The following is an 18,112-nucleotide window of genomic DNA, read 5'->3' as shown; positions in this document are numbered from 1 at the left end:
TGCGGGCTCATCACTAGTTCCACAAAATCAGCTCTGCCTCTCTCCATGAGGAGAGCAGAAAGACAAGCTTGGGGTGGGAAAAGACACTACTGGTCTCCCCAGACTCTTGCTGAGGCCACTCGCTTACCCTAAATGAGCAGCAGGACTTTGGGGTCCCAGGCAGTGTAGCCTCTATCCTGTCTACACCTCTTCTATTGCTCCAGGCCAAACGCCTTCTGTTCCAGGCCCAGGCCTCATGTGAGGAAAGGGCAGGAAGCCATGGTCAAGGCCCTTGGCAGCTGAAAAGATTCCGCCTTCCTAAACCAAGGAGGATGGGGCAGAGAGGGTGTGGCAGGAGCACACCTGATCACAACCTTGGCATCACCTATGTGGCTCAATCAAGGCCAGGTACTTGATACAACTAAAACCTATGGGCATCGTTAGGGTTTATCACACTGATCTGCTTTTATCTGTCCTTAACAGAAAAATTGAAGGCCACAGATAGCCATGACCATGACTTGATACACCCATTGCTTGAGGTATTTGGGGGATTGAACCCAGGGCCTTACACTGATTAACGAGCAAATCTCCAGCCACCAACACTCCATTATAAAGAAGGGGGATTAAGGTCCAAATAGAACTTTTCCAGGCCACACAGCACAAAGTGATAGAAATCTTAGAGACTCTGCACTGCCAATTTCCCCCCTACCCCCATCCACCCCCCCCCCCCCCGACCACAGTATGCAACTCACCTGGGCTTCTCTCCCAAGACCTGCCCTCCCCTCAACAGCCTTCATTTGTCCTACAGGCAGACTCCGCCTCCCAATCCGTAAGAGGCAAACCAGCTTTCTTGTGTTTTCACTTTACATTTGGAGCTTTGTTTCAGTAGAAGGGCACATTCTACCTCTGAACTTCTTGGTTAAGCAAGCGAGGACACAGATAGGACTGAATATCAATGACTCAGCAAATGTCATGCTTACCTTGTCCCAGCAGCAGCAGCAGCAGCAGCGGTCCCACAAGGGAGACACCTGGCCACGGCTCCATGGCTCAGTGTCAGCAGGTGTCAGGGGCCTCTGCTTCCACAGATGGGTGAGTTAACGCACACTCTCCTGCTTTTATGCTCCTCTGCGATCTGATAGTACACCTGTTGTAAATTTTACTGTGTTCACCTTTGAAAGGGGGCAGTGGCTGGCTGTAAATGATAAATATTAACATTTAGGCAGAAGCTTGATGACAGGGTAGCATGCTGTAGTCATAGACACCCAAAGATCAGGACTGTGTGGCAGCCTCCCTTCTACCTTCCATGATGTCGGGGGTCCAGATACGGCTGGTGGCAGAAGCAGAGCTACAGAGAATAACATAAATTTTGGCATCCCATGCAGTGAGCAGGGATCCGCTCTGTAACCTGACCCTGGGGTCTGGGGCACATCCCTGAATTCGACCTCATCTCCGGCTTATAGAAAATAAAAGACACAGAGAACAAAAGTGCTTCGTGGCCACTGTAGACCCATCAAAGCAGCTCAAACAAGGCCTTTCTTAGTGCGAAATATGCCAGCACCCAGTCTCAGGCACCACCAGGCTCTCTAGCTTGGACCTGGAGGAGGAGATTTCTTTCAATTGTCCCCACCCCACCTCCCAATGCACTGATGGACAAAAGTGGCAGCCAGCATAGAATACATGCATTGTCTGCATGTTGAACTGCGAGATGCAAAAGGCTGCGAGGTGGGCCAGCTGTGGAGCTCACTCTGAGCCCATCAGCAGTTTCTACTGGGTGCGTGAAGTAGGGAATGCTGGCTGAGACTAAGCTGGGGCACACTGAGCTAGAGTTTAAAGCCTGAGTGACAAAAAACTGTGGAGGTTGACACGTTCATTCTTGTCCCCCAGATATCAAAGACTGGGATCTTTCACTTATATGCACAAATATGGACAAGTCACGTTTGCCTTCTGCCCACTCTAGGATGCAGTAGCTGAAGGCTCCCTCCTCCCGGAACCCTGAACTGGTTCCCATGACCCAACTCATAGTTTGTCTTCTTCTCTGACTCAGCTATTTTTTTCCATACGTATCTTTACTGTGTTGAGTCTAAAGTGACAATGAGCTGGGCCGCTCTTCTTTAACAAAGTCTTGTATTTAGGATGTTGCCATCCCTTCTCAGCGGCTCAGAAAACTGTAACATGGCTGACCCTGGATCTCAGGCTTAGTCTCAGCCTTTGGACTTTGTATGGGTGTGGAGCCATGTTGTGGAGGGTAGCCACTGACACACTAACCCTGCATGCCATGTCTAATCCTTGAAATGGATGACAAGCTCAGAAAGGGAAGGAGAAACTGTACCTGATGCCAAGGTTGGGTGGGGGGGGGGACTGTTTGAGCACAGATTTTCTCAGGTGTCTGGATTCTTGTCACCATCACTACACTGCCCACAGAAACAACCTCAGACTCACAGCTGCCACTCCAGTAGAGGAGCTAGAACCACCTACTTTGTGCTGCCAGCAGCCTCGAAGAGTACCATCAAACTTCCTTGAGTGCAGTGAGGGTCCCTAAGTCTCTGCTCATGCTTAGACCCAGAGAGGTAGGGCAGGAAGCATGATGGGGCAAGGTCAGAAGCTCCTGCTTCCATCTCTAGCCTCTTTGCTGTATTGATGGCCATAACATGTCCTATAACCCCTTTCACATCTAGAAAATTGAGACTAGTTTAACCATTTTGATCTCTGAGAGGCATTTTGAATAAGACAGTCTGAACTGTCTTTTAGACCAAGGAAATATTGGAGTCCCAAGATTAGTAAGGCAAGGAAGGCAAATTTTCTTCTTTCTTTTCTTCCTTCCTTCCTTCCTTCTTCTTTCCTTCCTTCCTTCTATTTTATTTGAGGGGTAGGCTAGAGCAACACATGGCCTCATACTGTATTCCAAGTTACTCAGAATTTGTGTTGTATCCCAGGATGTCCTTAAACTCATAACAATCCACCTTAGCCTCCTGGGTTATAGAATTACAGGTGTGAGCCATCAGCCCTGGATTGATAAATAACATTGTAGAGGCATCTGTTAGTCTGAATAACACTTGCTATCTATAAGACATGTTACATCTGATAAAACATAGAGAAAGCAGAGGCAAGCAACTGTCAACTTCATCACTTCCCCATAAATTCTTGATCTCTGAATTTTTTTTGCTATAAAATGTGTTAAGAGGACAAATCCTAAAAGAGGAAACTTGCACCGTTGCTTGTTTTATCAAAAATCTCTGTGTGTGCCCTTTGAGAAGGAAACAAACCAGTGAATTCACATCTTCAGAGTTAGACAGCATTCTCTGCTCAGAAGACTTCTTGTAGACAAAGCAAAGTAGTTGCTATTTCCTAAGGACCCACTAGGGTGTGCTAGACCAAATCTCAGGCTCAAGGCCCACACAGATTAAAACAGCTGGGCATGGTTGCACACACGCCTGTAAGTTTGAGGCCAGCATCTTCTACAAAGTGAGTCCAGGACAGCCAAGTCTACACAGAGAAACCCTGTCTCAAAAAAAGAAAGAGAGGAAGAAAGAAAGAAAGAAAGAAAGAAAGAAAGAAAGAAAGAAAATGAAGTGGAGTTGTCTCCAGCCAGCATTTCTGATATCACAGCTATGTCGTATTTCTGAGCCTTTCTTCAGCACCTCAATAGCACAAACCATAAATGTAAAATCAGAAAATTTGAAATAATACTGAAACCAAGGTTCTGGGGTCTGGGGAGATAGTTCATTGTTAAGAGCACTCTGCTTGGAGGGATCCAAGATGGTGGCACCAGACACACATCACTTCTGATCAGCAGGATAATCAGGACTACACAGCGACCTAAAGACCAAACTGAGAACAAAAAACAAAACAAAACAAAGCAAAAAACCCAAAAACTAAACAAACAAAAAAACACCAGTGCTGCTGATTCCCAGGTGAGAGAGATCCACACTGTGTGGAGTATGGGTGGGTTTGGCCCCTGGCCACCCAGCTAAGCCACAGAAAAGTCCCAGAGGACAACCCCCATTAGCTGCCATCTTGAGAAAGACTATGAAACATCTGTGCAGCTTTGGGCTCTCTCCATTTGTCTGCTATTGATCTGGGACACAGAGAAGACAGGCAGAGCTGAGTCGCAGTGCCAGCCATACTCCATATTAGCTGCCATCCTGCGAGCAGCTTCAGGCTAGGATCCCACTCTGCCCACTTGAAGCTTACTGGCCTGACACAGCTAGGACATAGAGCAGACAAGCTGAGCAGACCTGAGCAGGCCACACTGCACTTTAGCTGCCACCCTGTAAGCAGCTCCGGGCTGGGATCTATTTCCACCCTCCTGAAGCTTACTGGCCTGACACAGTGAGGGCACGGAGCAGACAGACTGAGCAGAGACCTGTGTGGGACACAATCCACATTAGTTGCCATTCCTTGAGCAGCCTTAGGCTTGAATCTCTCTCTGCCTGTCAGCTGCTAACCAGCCTAGCATATCTGGGACACAGAGCAGATAGGCAGAGCTCTGCCTTCTTAAGAAGGCTTGTGGAGCACCCAGCAGCTTTGGGCTCAGATCCCTCTCAGCCCCACAGCTGCCTACCATCTGGGACAGAGAAGATAGGCAGAGCTGAGTTTGGCCTAGACCGCAACTCACATTTGCTGCCTTCTCAAGAAGGTCTGTGGGGCACCTGAGGAGCTTTGGGCATGGATATCTCACAGTGCCCCCCCCCCCACAGCTCCTTACTGGCCTAGCATATCTGGAACACAGAGCAGATAGGCAGAGCCCTGCCATCTTGAAAAGGACTACAGGGCACCTGAACAGCCTTGGGCTTGGGACGCTATTAGCCTATTCCTCTCCTGCCTGACCCAACTGGGATACAGATAGGGAACCCAGCTGAGCTGAGCTGGGTGCAGGCTCCAACACCCACTGTCCACCATCTTGAGGAGGCCTTTGGGGAGCCCTAGCAAACAACCTTTGGCTTGGAGCTTTTGTTGCATCCCCCAAACTGACTGGCCCACATGGGACTCAGACAGGAACCCCATTGGAGGAACCTCTAGGCCTGATAACACCAGAGACAACCAGATGCCTAGAGGCCAGTGCAAGAAAACTAGCAACAAAACTCAGAGTCATATAACACCACCAGAAACCAGTCATCCTACAAGAGCAAGCCCTGGAGATATGAACACCCACGAAGCACAAGAAGAAGACTTTAAAACTGAGGTGATAAAAATGAAAGAAGCCTTGAAAGAGAAAAATAAATCACTCAGAGAAATTCAGGAAAATACACTCAAACAAATGAAGGAATTGAATAAATTCTATAAAGAATTACAGGAAAATTCAATCAAACAGGAGAAAAATAAATAAATAAAACTATTCAAGACCTAAAGAGGAATTAGAAGCAACAAAGAAAACACAAGCGGAGGCAATCTTGGAGCTGGAAAACATAGGGAAGAGAACAGGAATTGTGGACACAAGCAACACCAACTGAATACAAGAGATGGAAGAGAGAAACTCAAGGGTAGAAGATACGATCAAAGTTATCAATACATCAAACAAAGAAAACATTAAAACTAAAAAGTTCTTGATACAAAACACCCAAGAAATCTGGGACACTATAAAAAAGGCCAAATCTAAGAATAATAGGAATAAAAGGAGAAGACTCCAAGCTCCAGGGCCCAGAAAACATTTTCAACAAAATCACAGAAGAAAACTTCCTCAACCTAAAGAAATGCCCATTAACATACAAGCCTACGGTACTCCAAATAAATTCGACCAGAAAAGAAAATCCTCCCACCACATAATAATCAAAACATTAAATGTACAGAACAAAGAATATTAAAAGCTGCAAGAGAAAAAGGTCAAGTCACATATAAAGGCAAACCCATGAGAATTACACCTGACTTCTCAACAGAGACTATGAAAGCTAGAAGAGCCTGGATGGAAGTCATGCAAACATTAAGAGACCACAGATGCCAACTCAGACACAGCAAAACTTTCAATCACCATAGATGGTGAAAATAAGATATTCCATGACAAAACCAAGTTTAATCAGTACCTAACCACAAATAGAAGGTACTAGAAGGAAAACTCCAACCCAAGAACTATACCCAGGAAAGCACAGGAAATAAATAACTCCACATCCACAAATCCAAAACACAGAAGCACACACACTCTACCACCACCAACATCAAAACAAAAGGAACTAACAAACACTGGTCATTAATATCTCTTAACATCAATGGCCTCAACTCCCCAATAAAAAGACACAGGCTGACAGAATGGATGTGAAAACAGGAATGATCATTCTGCTGCATATAGGGAACACACCTCAGAAATAATGATAAACATTACCTCAGAGTAAAGGGTTAGAAAACTATATTCCAAGCAAACGGACCTAAGAAACAAGATGGCGTAGCCATTCTAGTACCTGACAAAATAGACTTTCAACCAAAACTAACCAAAAGAGATTGGGAAGGTCACTACATTCCTCATCAAAGGAAAAATACACCAAGATGATTTCTCAATTTTGAACATCTATGCCCCAAACACAGGAGCACCCACATTTGTAAAAGAAATGTTACTAAAACTTAAGCCACACATTGAACCACACACATTAAGAGTCAGAGACTTCAACACCCCTCTCTCCACAGTAGACAGATCATCAAGACAGAAATTAAATGGAGAAAAAATTAGACATCATGAAACAAATGGACCTATCTGATATCTACAGAGCATTTCACCCAAACACAAAAGATTACACCTTCTTTTCAGCACCTCATGGAATCTTCTCCAAAATTGATCACATACTTGGCCACAAAGCAAACCTCAACAGATACAAGAAAATCAAAATAATCCCTTGGATATTATCAGATCACCATGAATTAAAGATGGAACTCAACAACAAAAGAAACAACTGAAGAGGAAGGATAGCAGGTTACCAAGAAGAGACTCGATATTCTAAGAGCATATATAGGGGGAGGAGGTCTCCCTCAATCACAGACATAGAGAAGGGGAGAAGGGGGGAAGTGGGAGGGAGGGAAGAATGGGAGGAAACAGGGGAAGGGCTAACAATTGAGATGTAATATGAATAAACTAATTAAAAATGTAATAATAAAAAAAGAAACAACTGAAAGTCTACAAACTCATAGAAACTGAACAACTCCCTACTCAATAACATCTGGGTAAGAGATGAAATAAAAAAATAAATTAAAAACTTCCTAGAATTCAATGAAACAGAAGGCACAACATACCCAAACCTATGGGACACAATGAAAGCAGTGCTAAGAGGAAAGCTCATAGCACTAAGTGCCTTTATAAGGAAACTGGAGAGATCCCATACTAGCAACTTAACAGCACACCTGAAAGTTCTAGAACAAAAGGAAGCAGACACACCCAAGAGGAGTAGACAGCTAGAAATCATCAAACTCAGGGCTGAAATCAATAAATTGGAAACAAGGAAAACAATTCAAAGAATCAATGAAACCAAGAACTGGTTCTTTGAGAAAATCAATAAGACTGACAAACCTTTAGCCAAACTAACTAAAAGGCAGAGGGAGAGTATTCAAATCAACAAAATCAGAAATGAAAAGAGAGACATAATGACAGACACTGAGGAAATCCCAAAACCCATTAAGTCTTACTTCAAAAGCCTATATGCCACAAAATTCAAAAACCTAAATGAAATGGACAATTTTCTTGATTGCTACCAAAATTGATTCAAGATCAGATAAACAAATTGAATAGTCCTATCACACCTAAAGAAATACAGGCAGTCATCAAAAGTCTCCCCAAAACAACAAAAAAGCCCAGGACCAGATGGATTCAGCACAGAATTCTACCAGACCTTCAGAGAAGAGCTAATACCAATTCTCTTCAAAATATTCCGTAAAATAGAGACAGAAGGAACATTACCAAATTCATTCTCTGAGGCCACAGTCACCTTGATACCTAAACCACAGAAAGACTCAACAAAGAAAAGGAATTTCAGACCAATTTCTCTTATGAACATTGATGCAAAAATACTCAATAAAATACTTGCAAGCTGAATTCAAGAACACACCAAAACTATCATTCACCATGACCAGGTAGGCTTCATCCCAGGCATGCAGGGATGGTTCAATATACAAAATCCATCATTGTAATTCATCATGTCAACAACTAAAGGGAAAACCACATGATCACCTGCTTAGATGCTAAAAAAATCATTTGACTAAATCTGCCACCCATTCATGTTAAAAGTCCTGGAGAGAGCAGGGATACAAGGTACATACCTAAACATAATAAAAGCAATATACAACAAGCCTATAGACAACCTCAAACTAAACAGAGAGAAAGTTCAGTCAATTCCACTGAAATCAGTGACAAGACAAGGCTGTCCACTCTCTCCATATCTCTTCAATATAGTACTTGAAGTGCTAGCAAGAACAATAAGGCAACTAAAGGTGATCAATGATATACAAATTGGAAGAAGAAGTCAAACTATCAATATTCATGGATCATATAATAGTATACATAAATGACCTCCAAATTTCTATCAAGGAACTCTTACAGCTGATAAATACCTTCAGCAAAGTGGCTGGATACAAAATCAACTAAAAAAAATCAGTATCCCTCCTGTATACAAATGACAAACAGGCAAAGAAATGTTAGGGAAACTACATCTTTCACAATAGCCACAAATAATATAAAGTATCTTGGTGTAACTCTAACCAAGAAAGTGAAAGACTTGTATGAAAAAAACTTCAAATCTCTCAAGAAATAACTTAAAGAGGATTTCAGAACATGGAAAGATCTCTCATGCTTGGAGATTGGGAAAATCAATATGGTAAAATGGGCCATCTTACCAAAAGCAATCTACAGATTCAATGCAATCCTTATCAAAATACCTACACAATTCTCTACCAACCTTGAAAGATCAATTCTCGACTTCGTATGGAAAAACAAAAAAAACTAGATTAACTAAAACAATGCTGTACAATAAAAGGTCTTTTAGAGGAATCTCCATCTGGAATCTCAAGTTGTACTATAGAGCAACAGTAATTAAAAGAGCATGGTACTGGCATAGCATTAGATTGATTGATCAATGGAACTGAATCAAAGACCCAGAAATAAACCTACACACCTATGGACAATTGATTTTTGACAAAGAAACCAAATCCATACAATGGAAAAAAGATAGCATCTTCAACATATGGTGCTGGTCAAACTGAATGGCTACATGTAGAAAAATGCAAATTGATCCATATTTATCACCCTGCACAAAACTGAAGTCCAAATGGATTAAAGACCTCAACAAGACACACTAAATCTGTTAGAAGAAAAAGTAAGTGGGAACAACTTCCTGAACAGAACACCAATAGCTCAGGCTCTAAAATCAACAATTAATAAATGGGACCTTATGAAACCGAAAAGTTTCTGTAAGACAAATAACACTGTCAACAGAACAAATGACAGCCTACAGACTGGGAAAAGATCTTCACCAACCCTACATCTGACAAAGGGCTAATATCCAAAATACATAAAGAAATCAATAAATTAAACACCACCAAACCTAATAATCCAATTAAAATGGGGTACAGAACTACACAGAGAATTCTCAACAGAGGAATATCGAATGGCTGAGAAACACTTAAAGAAATGCTCAACATCCCTAGTTATCAGGGAAATGCAACTCAAAAAGACTCTGAGATTCCATCTTATACCTATCTGAATGGCTAAGATATAAAAAAAAAAAACTCAAGTGACAGCACATGCTGGCAAGGAATGTGGAGAAAGGGGAACACTCCTCCATTGCTGGTGGGAGTGCAAACTTGTACAACCACTTTGTAAATCAATCTGGTGCTTTCTCAGGAAATTGGGAATTATTCTACCTCAAGACCCAGCTATATCACCCCTGGGAATATACTTGAAATATGCTCCACCATACGACAAGGACACTTGCTCAACTATGTTCATAGCAGCTTTACTTGTAATAGCCAGAATCTGGAAACAATCTAGATGTCCCTCAACTGAATAATAGATAAAGAAACTGTAGTACATTTATACAATGGAATACTATTCAACTATTTTTAAAAAAAATAGGGAAATCTTGACATTTGCAGGCAAATGGATGGAACTAGAAATGATCATCCTGAGTGAGGTAACCCAGACCCAGAAAGACACACATGGTATATACTCACTCATAAGTGGACATTAGCCACATAATACAGGATAACTACACTACAACAGAGACTAATACACCAACCAAGGACCATATGTGATGTGGACCTAGACCCTCTGCTCAGATGTAGTAGAGAGGCAACACAGTCTCCTTGTGGGTCCCACCTATGGGGAGTAGGGACTACTTCTGACATGGACTCTGGCACCCCAATTTTGATCACTTTCCCTTGGGCGGCCTTCCCAGGCCACAGAGGATGAGGATACAGTAATACATATGAGACTTGATAAGTAGAGTTCAGATGTTAGGGGAAGAGGGCTCCCCTTTCTGAGGACTAGGGGAGGTAAGGAGAGGGCATGAGGGAGGGAGATACAATCAGGATGTGAAGAATTCAAACTGCAGAACAAGCAGGTAACATATGTTGCTAATCCCACTACATGGGAATAACTCTGAGACTGGATGAGACACAAATGTCTAGGCACAGACAATGTTTCTTGTTGGCTACGGAATCCATGTGAATTATTATTAGATGCCATTCTTCATATGGCATGAATGAAGATTTATAGATGTCTTTTTCCTGCATATACAAAGAGCAGAGATCCACTCTTAATTGTTCTGTGTATCACACACATCTTATACATTTATAATTTTAGGATTATATATATGATGCTTGTGAAAAATAATATGTTTTCTGAACAAAAGAACCTGACACTGACACTGGATCAGACCTGAGAGGATTCGCTCCTCTCAGCATGCTGGACACTGACATCCTACATCCTTCATGTTCCAGCATTAAGAGCTTCAGTTGCTGTGCCTCATCAGAACAGGTCAGCTTCCAGGACAGCTATGAAGAAAGCTTCCAATCCTAACTGATGCAGCATTTCAGATTATCCTACACAGGACTCTAATTAAGCGTGGAATTTTTCAACATTTAGATACTGGACCACCAATGCTATTCCTAGCTTGTTTAATCATTTTCCCCAGTTTTATTTTGGTCCCTATATAGGTATTATTTCTCTCAAGTCATCTGGAAGAAACCTTAAGAGAATGACAATCCATTTCCTTTAATGGGGTTGGGTAGGTTTTGGGTTGCTTTCTTGAGTGATGTTTATTTTCATTGGGAGTTGGTTATAAGCTATTATTGGCTTTATTTAAAAAGAAAACAAGGTTGGACTCAGGGATGTCTCTCTTTTCCTTTATCTTTCATTCTTAGGTTTAGAGTAGGGGTTGAAAAGAAAGAAGGGGGAATATAGAAATATAAAGGGACAATAGGACAAAAAGTAAATTAATGAATCTACTCTGCAACTTAATGCCTTAATTGTTACTCACAAGGTTATTTTTAATTCACTAGTATAGAATTTTATATATAGATGCAAAATAAGTTTAATTTTAGATATATTGGTATAGAACTCAAATTTAAGGTTATTCTTCACACACATTATATATATATATATATATATATATATATATATATATATATATATATATATATTTCTACTCTAATATGCAGTATTGTATCCACACAACTCAAGTAGAATACAAGGTTTACTTCCAATACTTTGAAAGTGCTATTGCAGGCTGTTTAGGATAAGAAAGTAATACAAGTTGGTCCATCAAATCATGTTCATATCAATAACTAGTCTATTTTTAATCACAAGAATATACATCCTGGGTGTAACAGATAGATATGATTCCTTAGAAACATAAGGTTAAAAGGTCTTCAAAAACCTCAGAGACATACAGAATATGGCATTTAAAGATGTTTTTATTATTTCAAAGATAGATTTACAATGAGATAGGTTAACTCCTGGCAACACCCAGCCTACTTCAAAGAAGATGATGAGCATCAAAGAACCACCTTATAGAGATGGCTTCAAATGTGGCAAACCAGCCACTGGGCAAAATGGTAAGTGGGGTCAAGCTTTCTGATGACTGTGGGCAGAGCTTGAGGTGGAACGCCCTGTTTCTTCAGTATGAAAAACCAGATCCACTTGAGTGAACTGGGACAACATGACAGTAAGTTCTCACCAGCAGGCCATCATCTCTGATGACCTGTTTCCTGGTACAAGACTCAGGCACACGTGAGAAAAAACAGTAGACAGTGCTGGGAAGTGGGCTTTTTCAGCTACACATGCTCAGAGACTGCTCATCAAGAGCTCATCAAGATACTAAAGACATGGACTTCATTAGGGAACAAAGAAAGGATCAACAATATAGTTCAGGAGAGCCTCACGATTTTTAAATATCTCATTCTTATTAATAAGTAGTGAAAGATTGATGTGGCAAATCCCAGCAGAATAGATGTTCCCTGAGAGGAGACACCTGGTCGACTTTGATCTCTGATGGTCCCCAGAGTCTGGGCCATGGCTACTGTAGCAGGCATTCATTTAGTGCTGGATAAATAAATAAATGAATGAATGCTGGACTGAAGCAGAGACCAAGACCACTATTAAAAAAAAGATCAGCTCACAGAACGGACTAGAAAAGATGAAAGGAATACAAATAATGATTGAGGACAGAGAGCTGAGGACACAGAGAATGTTTTCCTTGCCCATGAAACACAAAGGAAGGACACAGGTGGTGGATCACAGCCTCTCTCTGTGGCTATGCTGTTATTCACCTGCATGGGGGGTTCTCAATCCTGGCTACCTCTTAGAAGCTCAAGGAACTACCAGGCAGCCAGCACTGAGGGACAAAGATGACTTTCTGTCTTGCATCAGACAAGTTAAAAGTCCACCTGGCAAGAAGACAGGCTATTAACAGCTGGCAAAAGATATGGTCTGGCAAAATTCTGGGCTTTTATTTCCCAGAGGTCATGGGGGTAGATGGGAAAAGGGCTGAATTCTGGTGCCTGGAAAATCCGAGTGTCTAAGACCAGGATGTGTAAGCTAGAGTTCCAGGTCAGCTATGCCACCCGTGGTCACTTGCAGACTCTTTCTCTTCCTCATATACTGTGATATTGACAGCATGAATTTTCCTTGGCAGTGGGCACATAGACACATCCATGGTGTTTGAAGGAGGGCTGAGCTGACCCACGCACTTCACGCAAGCAGGATACCCTCTTTCTACAGCAGGCATTAGTGCAGAGAATGCACTATGGCTGGCTGACCACCGTTTACAGGTGGGGAGTGAATGTGTCTCTACAGTAGGAGCCCTGGTAATCTGTAAATCACTGAACACTCTAATTCATTCTCTCTCTCTCTCTCTCTCTCTCTCTCTCTCTCTCTCTCTCTCTCTCTCTCTCTCTCTCTCTCTCCACACCTTACCCCCTTCAGATGACTCCAATGTCCCAGTAGCATAGACAGGAGCATTTATTAGAGCTATGTTTTCCAAGTTTGTATTCCTCCAAGTACATGGAAAATGGTGACGTTTGTATGGCAAGGAGCCCGAGGTGATCAATCAGGGTATTTTAAACAGCCCAGCCCAGTACCTTTCTGTAAGTCCGAAGAGAACGTTCTCACTGCCTGCATGTGGCCCATTAATGTACCTACACCCGGGTTCAGATTCAAACAGCATTCACTGAGACCCACTAAACAGCCCTGAGTACCTACTAAATTGCAGGCCTCTTGTAGTTTAAGTTCATACATCCTTTATTTCATACTAATGGGATCTTGGGGGTGGGGGTGGGGTGAGGGTAAAAAAAAATCCAGTCGGAGGCCACCCAATTAGCATGTGTAAGAGGAGGCTCTGATCCAGGGCTCCTCTCCCATTCATTTCTCTCCAGCGTTACTGGGAGATATGCCTAGTGCCGAGGCTACTCATCCTCCACGAGGGAAGCAGGAGCAGGCTGCTGATCCTGAGCTGAGGGAGGAGGGCAGCCTTTCGCTCTAATACCAAATAGGACAGTAGACTCACCTGTGCGATTCTTCTTTCCCAGGTGCTGAGTCTGAAAACTGGAGTGCTGGTGAACCTGGAGGCCCCTTTTTTCCTGACACCAGAAGACTCTTTTCTCTCTGGCACTATTTCAGAAGGACCAGAGACCTTAGCAGTATTCTACAATCCATCAATAGGAAGGCAAGTACCCGGCTTTTTGGTCCTTTCTTCTCCTCTCCCTGAGGACAAGTAGGACACCTTGAGACTAGTTCAGAAGGCACTCGGCCCCTGGCAGTCACCTGGACTAGGTTTTCTCCACCTCTCCTGTGTACAGAAGAAAACTGAGGCAAAGAAAGAGGCTTTTGTGAAGCCCGCCCATGAGTAAGAGCAGCACTGGGGGGTTGGACTCTCTGGTCCAAGTTCAATGCTTTTTGCCCTATCTTTGCTCAGGGCTGAATCACTGTGACCATGGCAGCAATGGTGTGTTTAGTCCAGCTTTATCCATAAGAAACTTAAAACGCACAGAGGACTAGTAAATGGCTTAGGGTTGCTTAGCTACTAAGGATAGAACCCAAAACTCTTGCCTGCCCCCCACAGCCAGGAAGTGGCCAAGTTACGAAACCCATGCTAAATGGCACCAACGTGAAGCCTGCTGCCCATACCTACCCCACCTCTTCTATCATGGGTTCCCTGGGAAAAGGCTAATGGAGGAAGCGCTCCCCTAGATCTCCCAGAGCCAAGATGCCTGTCTGTGGTAGAAAGCTAGGGAGCCAGATGGCATAGAAATTTGATGTCCTGCCCGTGACGTTCATCTTTCCTCTCTGCTTGAAGGAGCTGTGATCTGTGCTTCACATCCAAAGAGAACAAGCAAACATCCCATTGGTTCCCTGGGCACCGCAGTGTTTGCTACCGTGCTGCAAAGAGCCTGGGTGCCACAAGCCCAAGCATCCTCCTCTCAGTCCACCTGCCTCCCTGGCCTGCGTTCACACTACAGCACCCTCCTCAGAAAGCGTTGGAATAGAGAGAGGGACAGGAGCGAAGATCCTAGACCTTGCACACGAGAGGTGACTCTCACCTGGGTTTGGCCACAGTTCCTGCAGACTGACTGAGTCAGCTTACCAGCCGGAAGTCCCTCTGTCTGCGTGGCACAGCAGGTACAGAGCGGGGCCTTTGGGCCTTCGGCTGTGGGGCAGGGGATCACTGTCCTTTATGTCACCAGCTCAGTCAGGGCCTGGGCTTCTGACACCCAGGACACCAACATAGCTGTGGATGTTAACGGTGTTGGCAGTAATGTATGGGCTTGTTTACTGTGCCCGCTCAGGTTCAACCTGTTTGCTTTTGATGGCAGCACTTGGGAGAGTAGGCTGAGAGACGGGGAGTGCTGAGAGGAAAGATCTGCTGTTTCCTGCTGGGCTCCAGCCATCTAGATGTCTGAGGTAAGGACTGGACAGCTCACTGAGAAGCTGTTCCCTCAAGTTCTGTCTCCTGAGGGACTGGCCAAGCGCCGCTGCCTCCAGGCACTTCTGACTGGCGTCAGCCTGTCACCTGTCCTGTCTTCACTTCCCAGGTGTGGGAAGGACTTGTTTCTTGCAGAAAATCCAATTCCCAAGATCTACATCTTTCTATCCTAAGCTTATTTTCAGACTAGGCATTTCTGAAAATAGACAGTCGTGTGTGTGTGTGTGTGTGTGTGTGTGTGTGTGTGTGTGTGTGTGTGTCTGTTGTGTGTATGTGCCTCTGTGTATGTTGTATATATATATGTTTTATGTGTATCTCTGTATGTATATGTGTGCGTTCGTGTTTGTGTGTCTGTGTATATGTGTGTGCATATAAGTATGTGCATCTGTGTGTTGTGTGTATGTTGTATGTGTGTATATATGTGTGTCCATGTGTATCTGTGTGTATATGTGTCTCCATGTGTATATGTGGGCATATATGATGTGCAAGTATCTGTATACATGTGTGTGTCTACATGTATTGTGTAGTATGTTGTATCTGTGTATGTATATGTGTGTATGTGTGTAATGTATATGTTGTATTGTATGTGTGTGGCTATGTGTCTGTGTGTTATGTATATGTTGTATGTGTGTATATGTCTCTATGTGTATATGTGTGTCCATGTATTACATGCAAGTGTGTCTGTGTGTATACGCATGTGTCTTCATGTGTTGTATATAAGTTGTATGTGTGTGTGCCTGTGTGTGTATATATGTGTGTGTGTGCATACAAGTGTGTCTATGTGAATATGTATGTGTCTCTTTGTGTTGTACACATGTTGTATGTGTGTATCTGTGTGTATGAGTGTGCATATATGTTGTATATGTGTAGTGTATATGTGTGTCCTGTGTGTATGTGTATGTTGTGTATGTCTGTGTGTGTACATGTCTCCATGTGTGTGTCATGTATGTATGAATATATCTGTTATCTATGTGTATGTGTTGTGTGTGTGTGTGTTGTGTGAGTATTTGAATGTTGTATATGTCTGTGTGTGTCTGTGTGCTGTAGGGGTGTTGCATATGGGTGTATGTGGGTGTGGGTGTTCATGTGTACATGTGTGAGAACAACCCTAGGTGTTGCTCATCTGGCACTGTACACTTTTATTTTAAGAGCGAGTCTCTCATGGCCTGGAGGTTGCTGAGTGAGGTAGAGAAGCTGGCCAGGGAACCTCTGGGACTCTCCTGTGTGTACCACGCCAGCACAGGAATGACAAGCTGGCACCAGCAGCCACACCAGCCTTCCAGCCTACCTTTCAATCTATAGAAATACTTAGAAACCTTCTGAGAGCGGGTGGTAGGAGCAAATTTTATTTTATTTGTATCTGTTTTGAGATAGAGTCCCACTATGTATCTCAGGCTAGCCTTGACCATGAGCTCTTCCCGCCTCAGCTCCAGGGTGCTCGGGTTACAATGGCATGCCACTGTGCCCAGCCTTAAAGCTGGCTTTTTGTTTGGTTTTATTTTGTTTCTGCTCTGAAGACAAGCTACTGTAACCCCAGACACAGAACGTCCTCGTTAATTGACATTGGGAGTCTCTTAAAGGCTCGCATGGACAAGAACATGAAGTGACACACTTCTCCAGGGGTGGCTGGAACTTCAGTGTGCTCCTTGGGAAAACCATGGACACTCCCTCACTCCCTTCTGCTCACTTCCTTCTTCGCTTCTGAGACAGAGCTACATGAAGCCAACGTCCCTCTCTTCTCTCTGGCCACAGAGACCTGTGTCTCCTGAGTCTTTATGAGGCTCCAAACCCTTGCACTGAATGAGTTACTACCTAAGTCCTGTAAGGGCTCCTGTAGGCTGACCGTCCCAACTCACTGCCAGGTGGCATTTCTAACACGTGTTTCACTCACCTGGCTCTGTCCTTCAATGTGGCTTCTGTTCTCACTCCATCAGATGTTCCTGAAGGTCACTAGTCTGTTGAATCTAATGGACAGCAAAGGATAGTCACACCTTCTCTTAGTGGGCTTCTCTGCCAAGTGTGACAGGTGGCCTCTATGGCCTTTTTGAGATGCTAGGCCTGTCTGGGATTCTTTGTTCCTTCTGGCCATTCCTCCTATTCTCCTGGTTCTAAAGGCAATCACAAGTAGCTCTCTGCTTTATTCAACCATTGCCACATTTCCACTTCTAACCAGACATTTCTTCTGAGCTTCAAGCCCCATAAACTCATCCACTGACTCAACACCCTCACTTTGATGTATGTAGGCTCTTCAGGTCCTGGGAGCATAGAACTGACAACCATTCTTCCTCCATTGTTTTCAACCCCACAGGAAACAGCGATGGCCACTGAAGACAGACCCAGGAAATGTCCCCAGAATCCTCTGCCTCCTCAGTCCCCCCCAACTCTTCTCCAGTTCTTGGATGAAGCTGGGCCCAGCCTACTGTTGCCACCTATTGGCTTGGTCAAATGGCTCCAGCTCTGTTTCTACTTCTTATGTTTCCTTTCTTTTCTTTCTTTAACTATACCAACCTGAACAATCTTGTCAGTGTGCAAGCCTAATGTCACACCTGTATAAAGCCCTTTCAAAATGTCCCCATTGCCATTCAGTGAAAGACCAATCATTTCAGCAATGTCCATAAGGCCCTGTGTGCCTTTCCTCCATCCTCAAGTCCCATACTCTCTCCTTGTTTACACACACACACACACACACACACACACACACACTACACACATATATACACAAAAAATACACATACACACATACC

At 43.5% G+C, this 18,112-nt stretch overlaps 1 protein-coding gene across 1 annotated transcript in view; it reads right to left on the bottom strand.

Annotated features, from left to right (window-relative positions):
* PLB1 (phospholipase B1) overlaps positions 1 to 17,394 on the bottom strand; it is a 142,741-nt gene extending 125,347 nt beyond the window's left edge. The window contains exons 1-2 of the mRNA XM_084792749.1: positions 17,260 to 17,394; positions 960 to 1,171 (exon numbers count right to left, since the gene is read on the bottom strand). Of these exons, the coding sequence (XP_084648875.1) occupies positions 960 to 1,023 (64 nt within the window). The 5' untranslated portion in view covers positions 1,024 to 1,171; positions 17,260 to 17,394. The remainder of the gene's footprint in view (positions 1 to 959; positions 1,172 to 17,259) is intronic.
* Positions 17,395 to 18,112: the final 718 nt, after the last annotated feature.

Source organism: Acomys minous (assembly GCF_964271855.1).
Source record: "Acomys minous genome assembly, chromosome: 8".
NCBI lineage: Eukaryota > Metazoa > Chordata > Mammalia > Rodentia > Muridae > Acomys > Acomys minous.
Note: the sequence above shows the minus strand (reverse complement) of the source record. Positions and strands in the feature narration are given on the sequence as shown.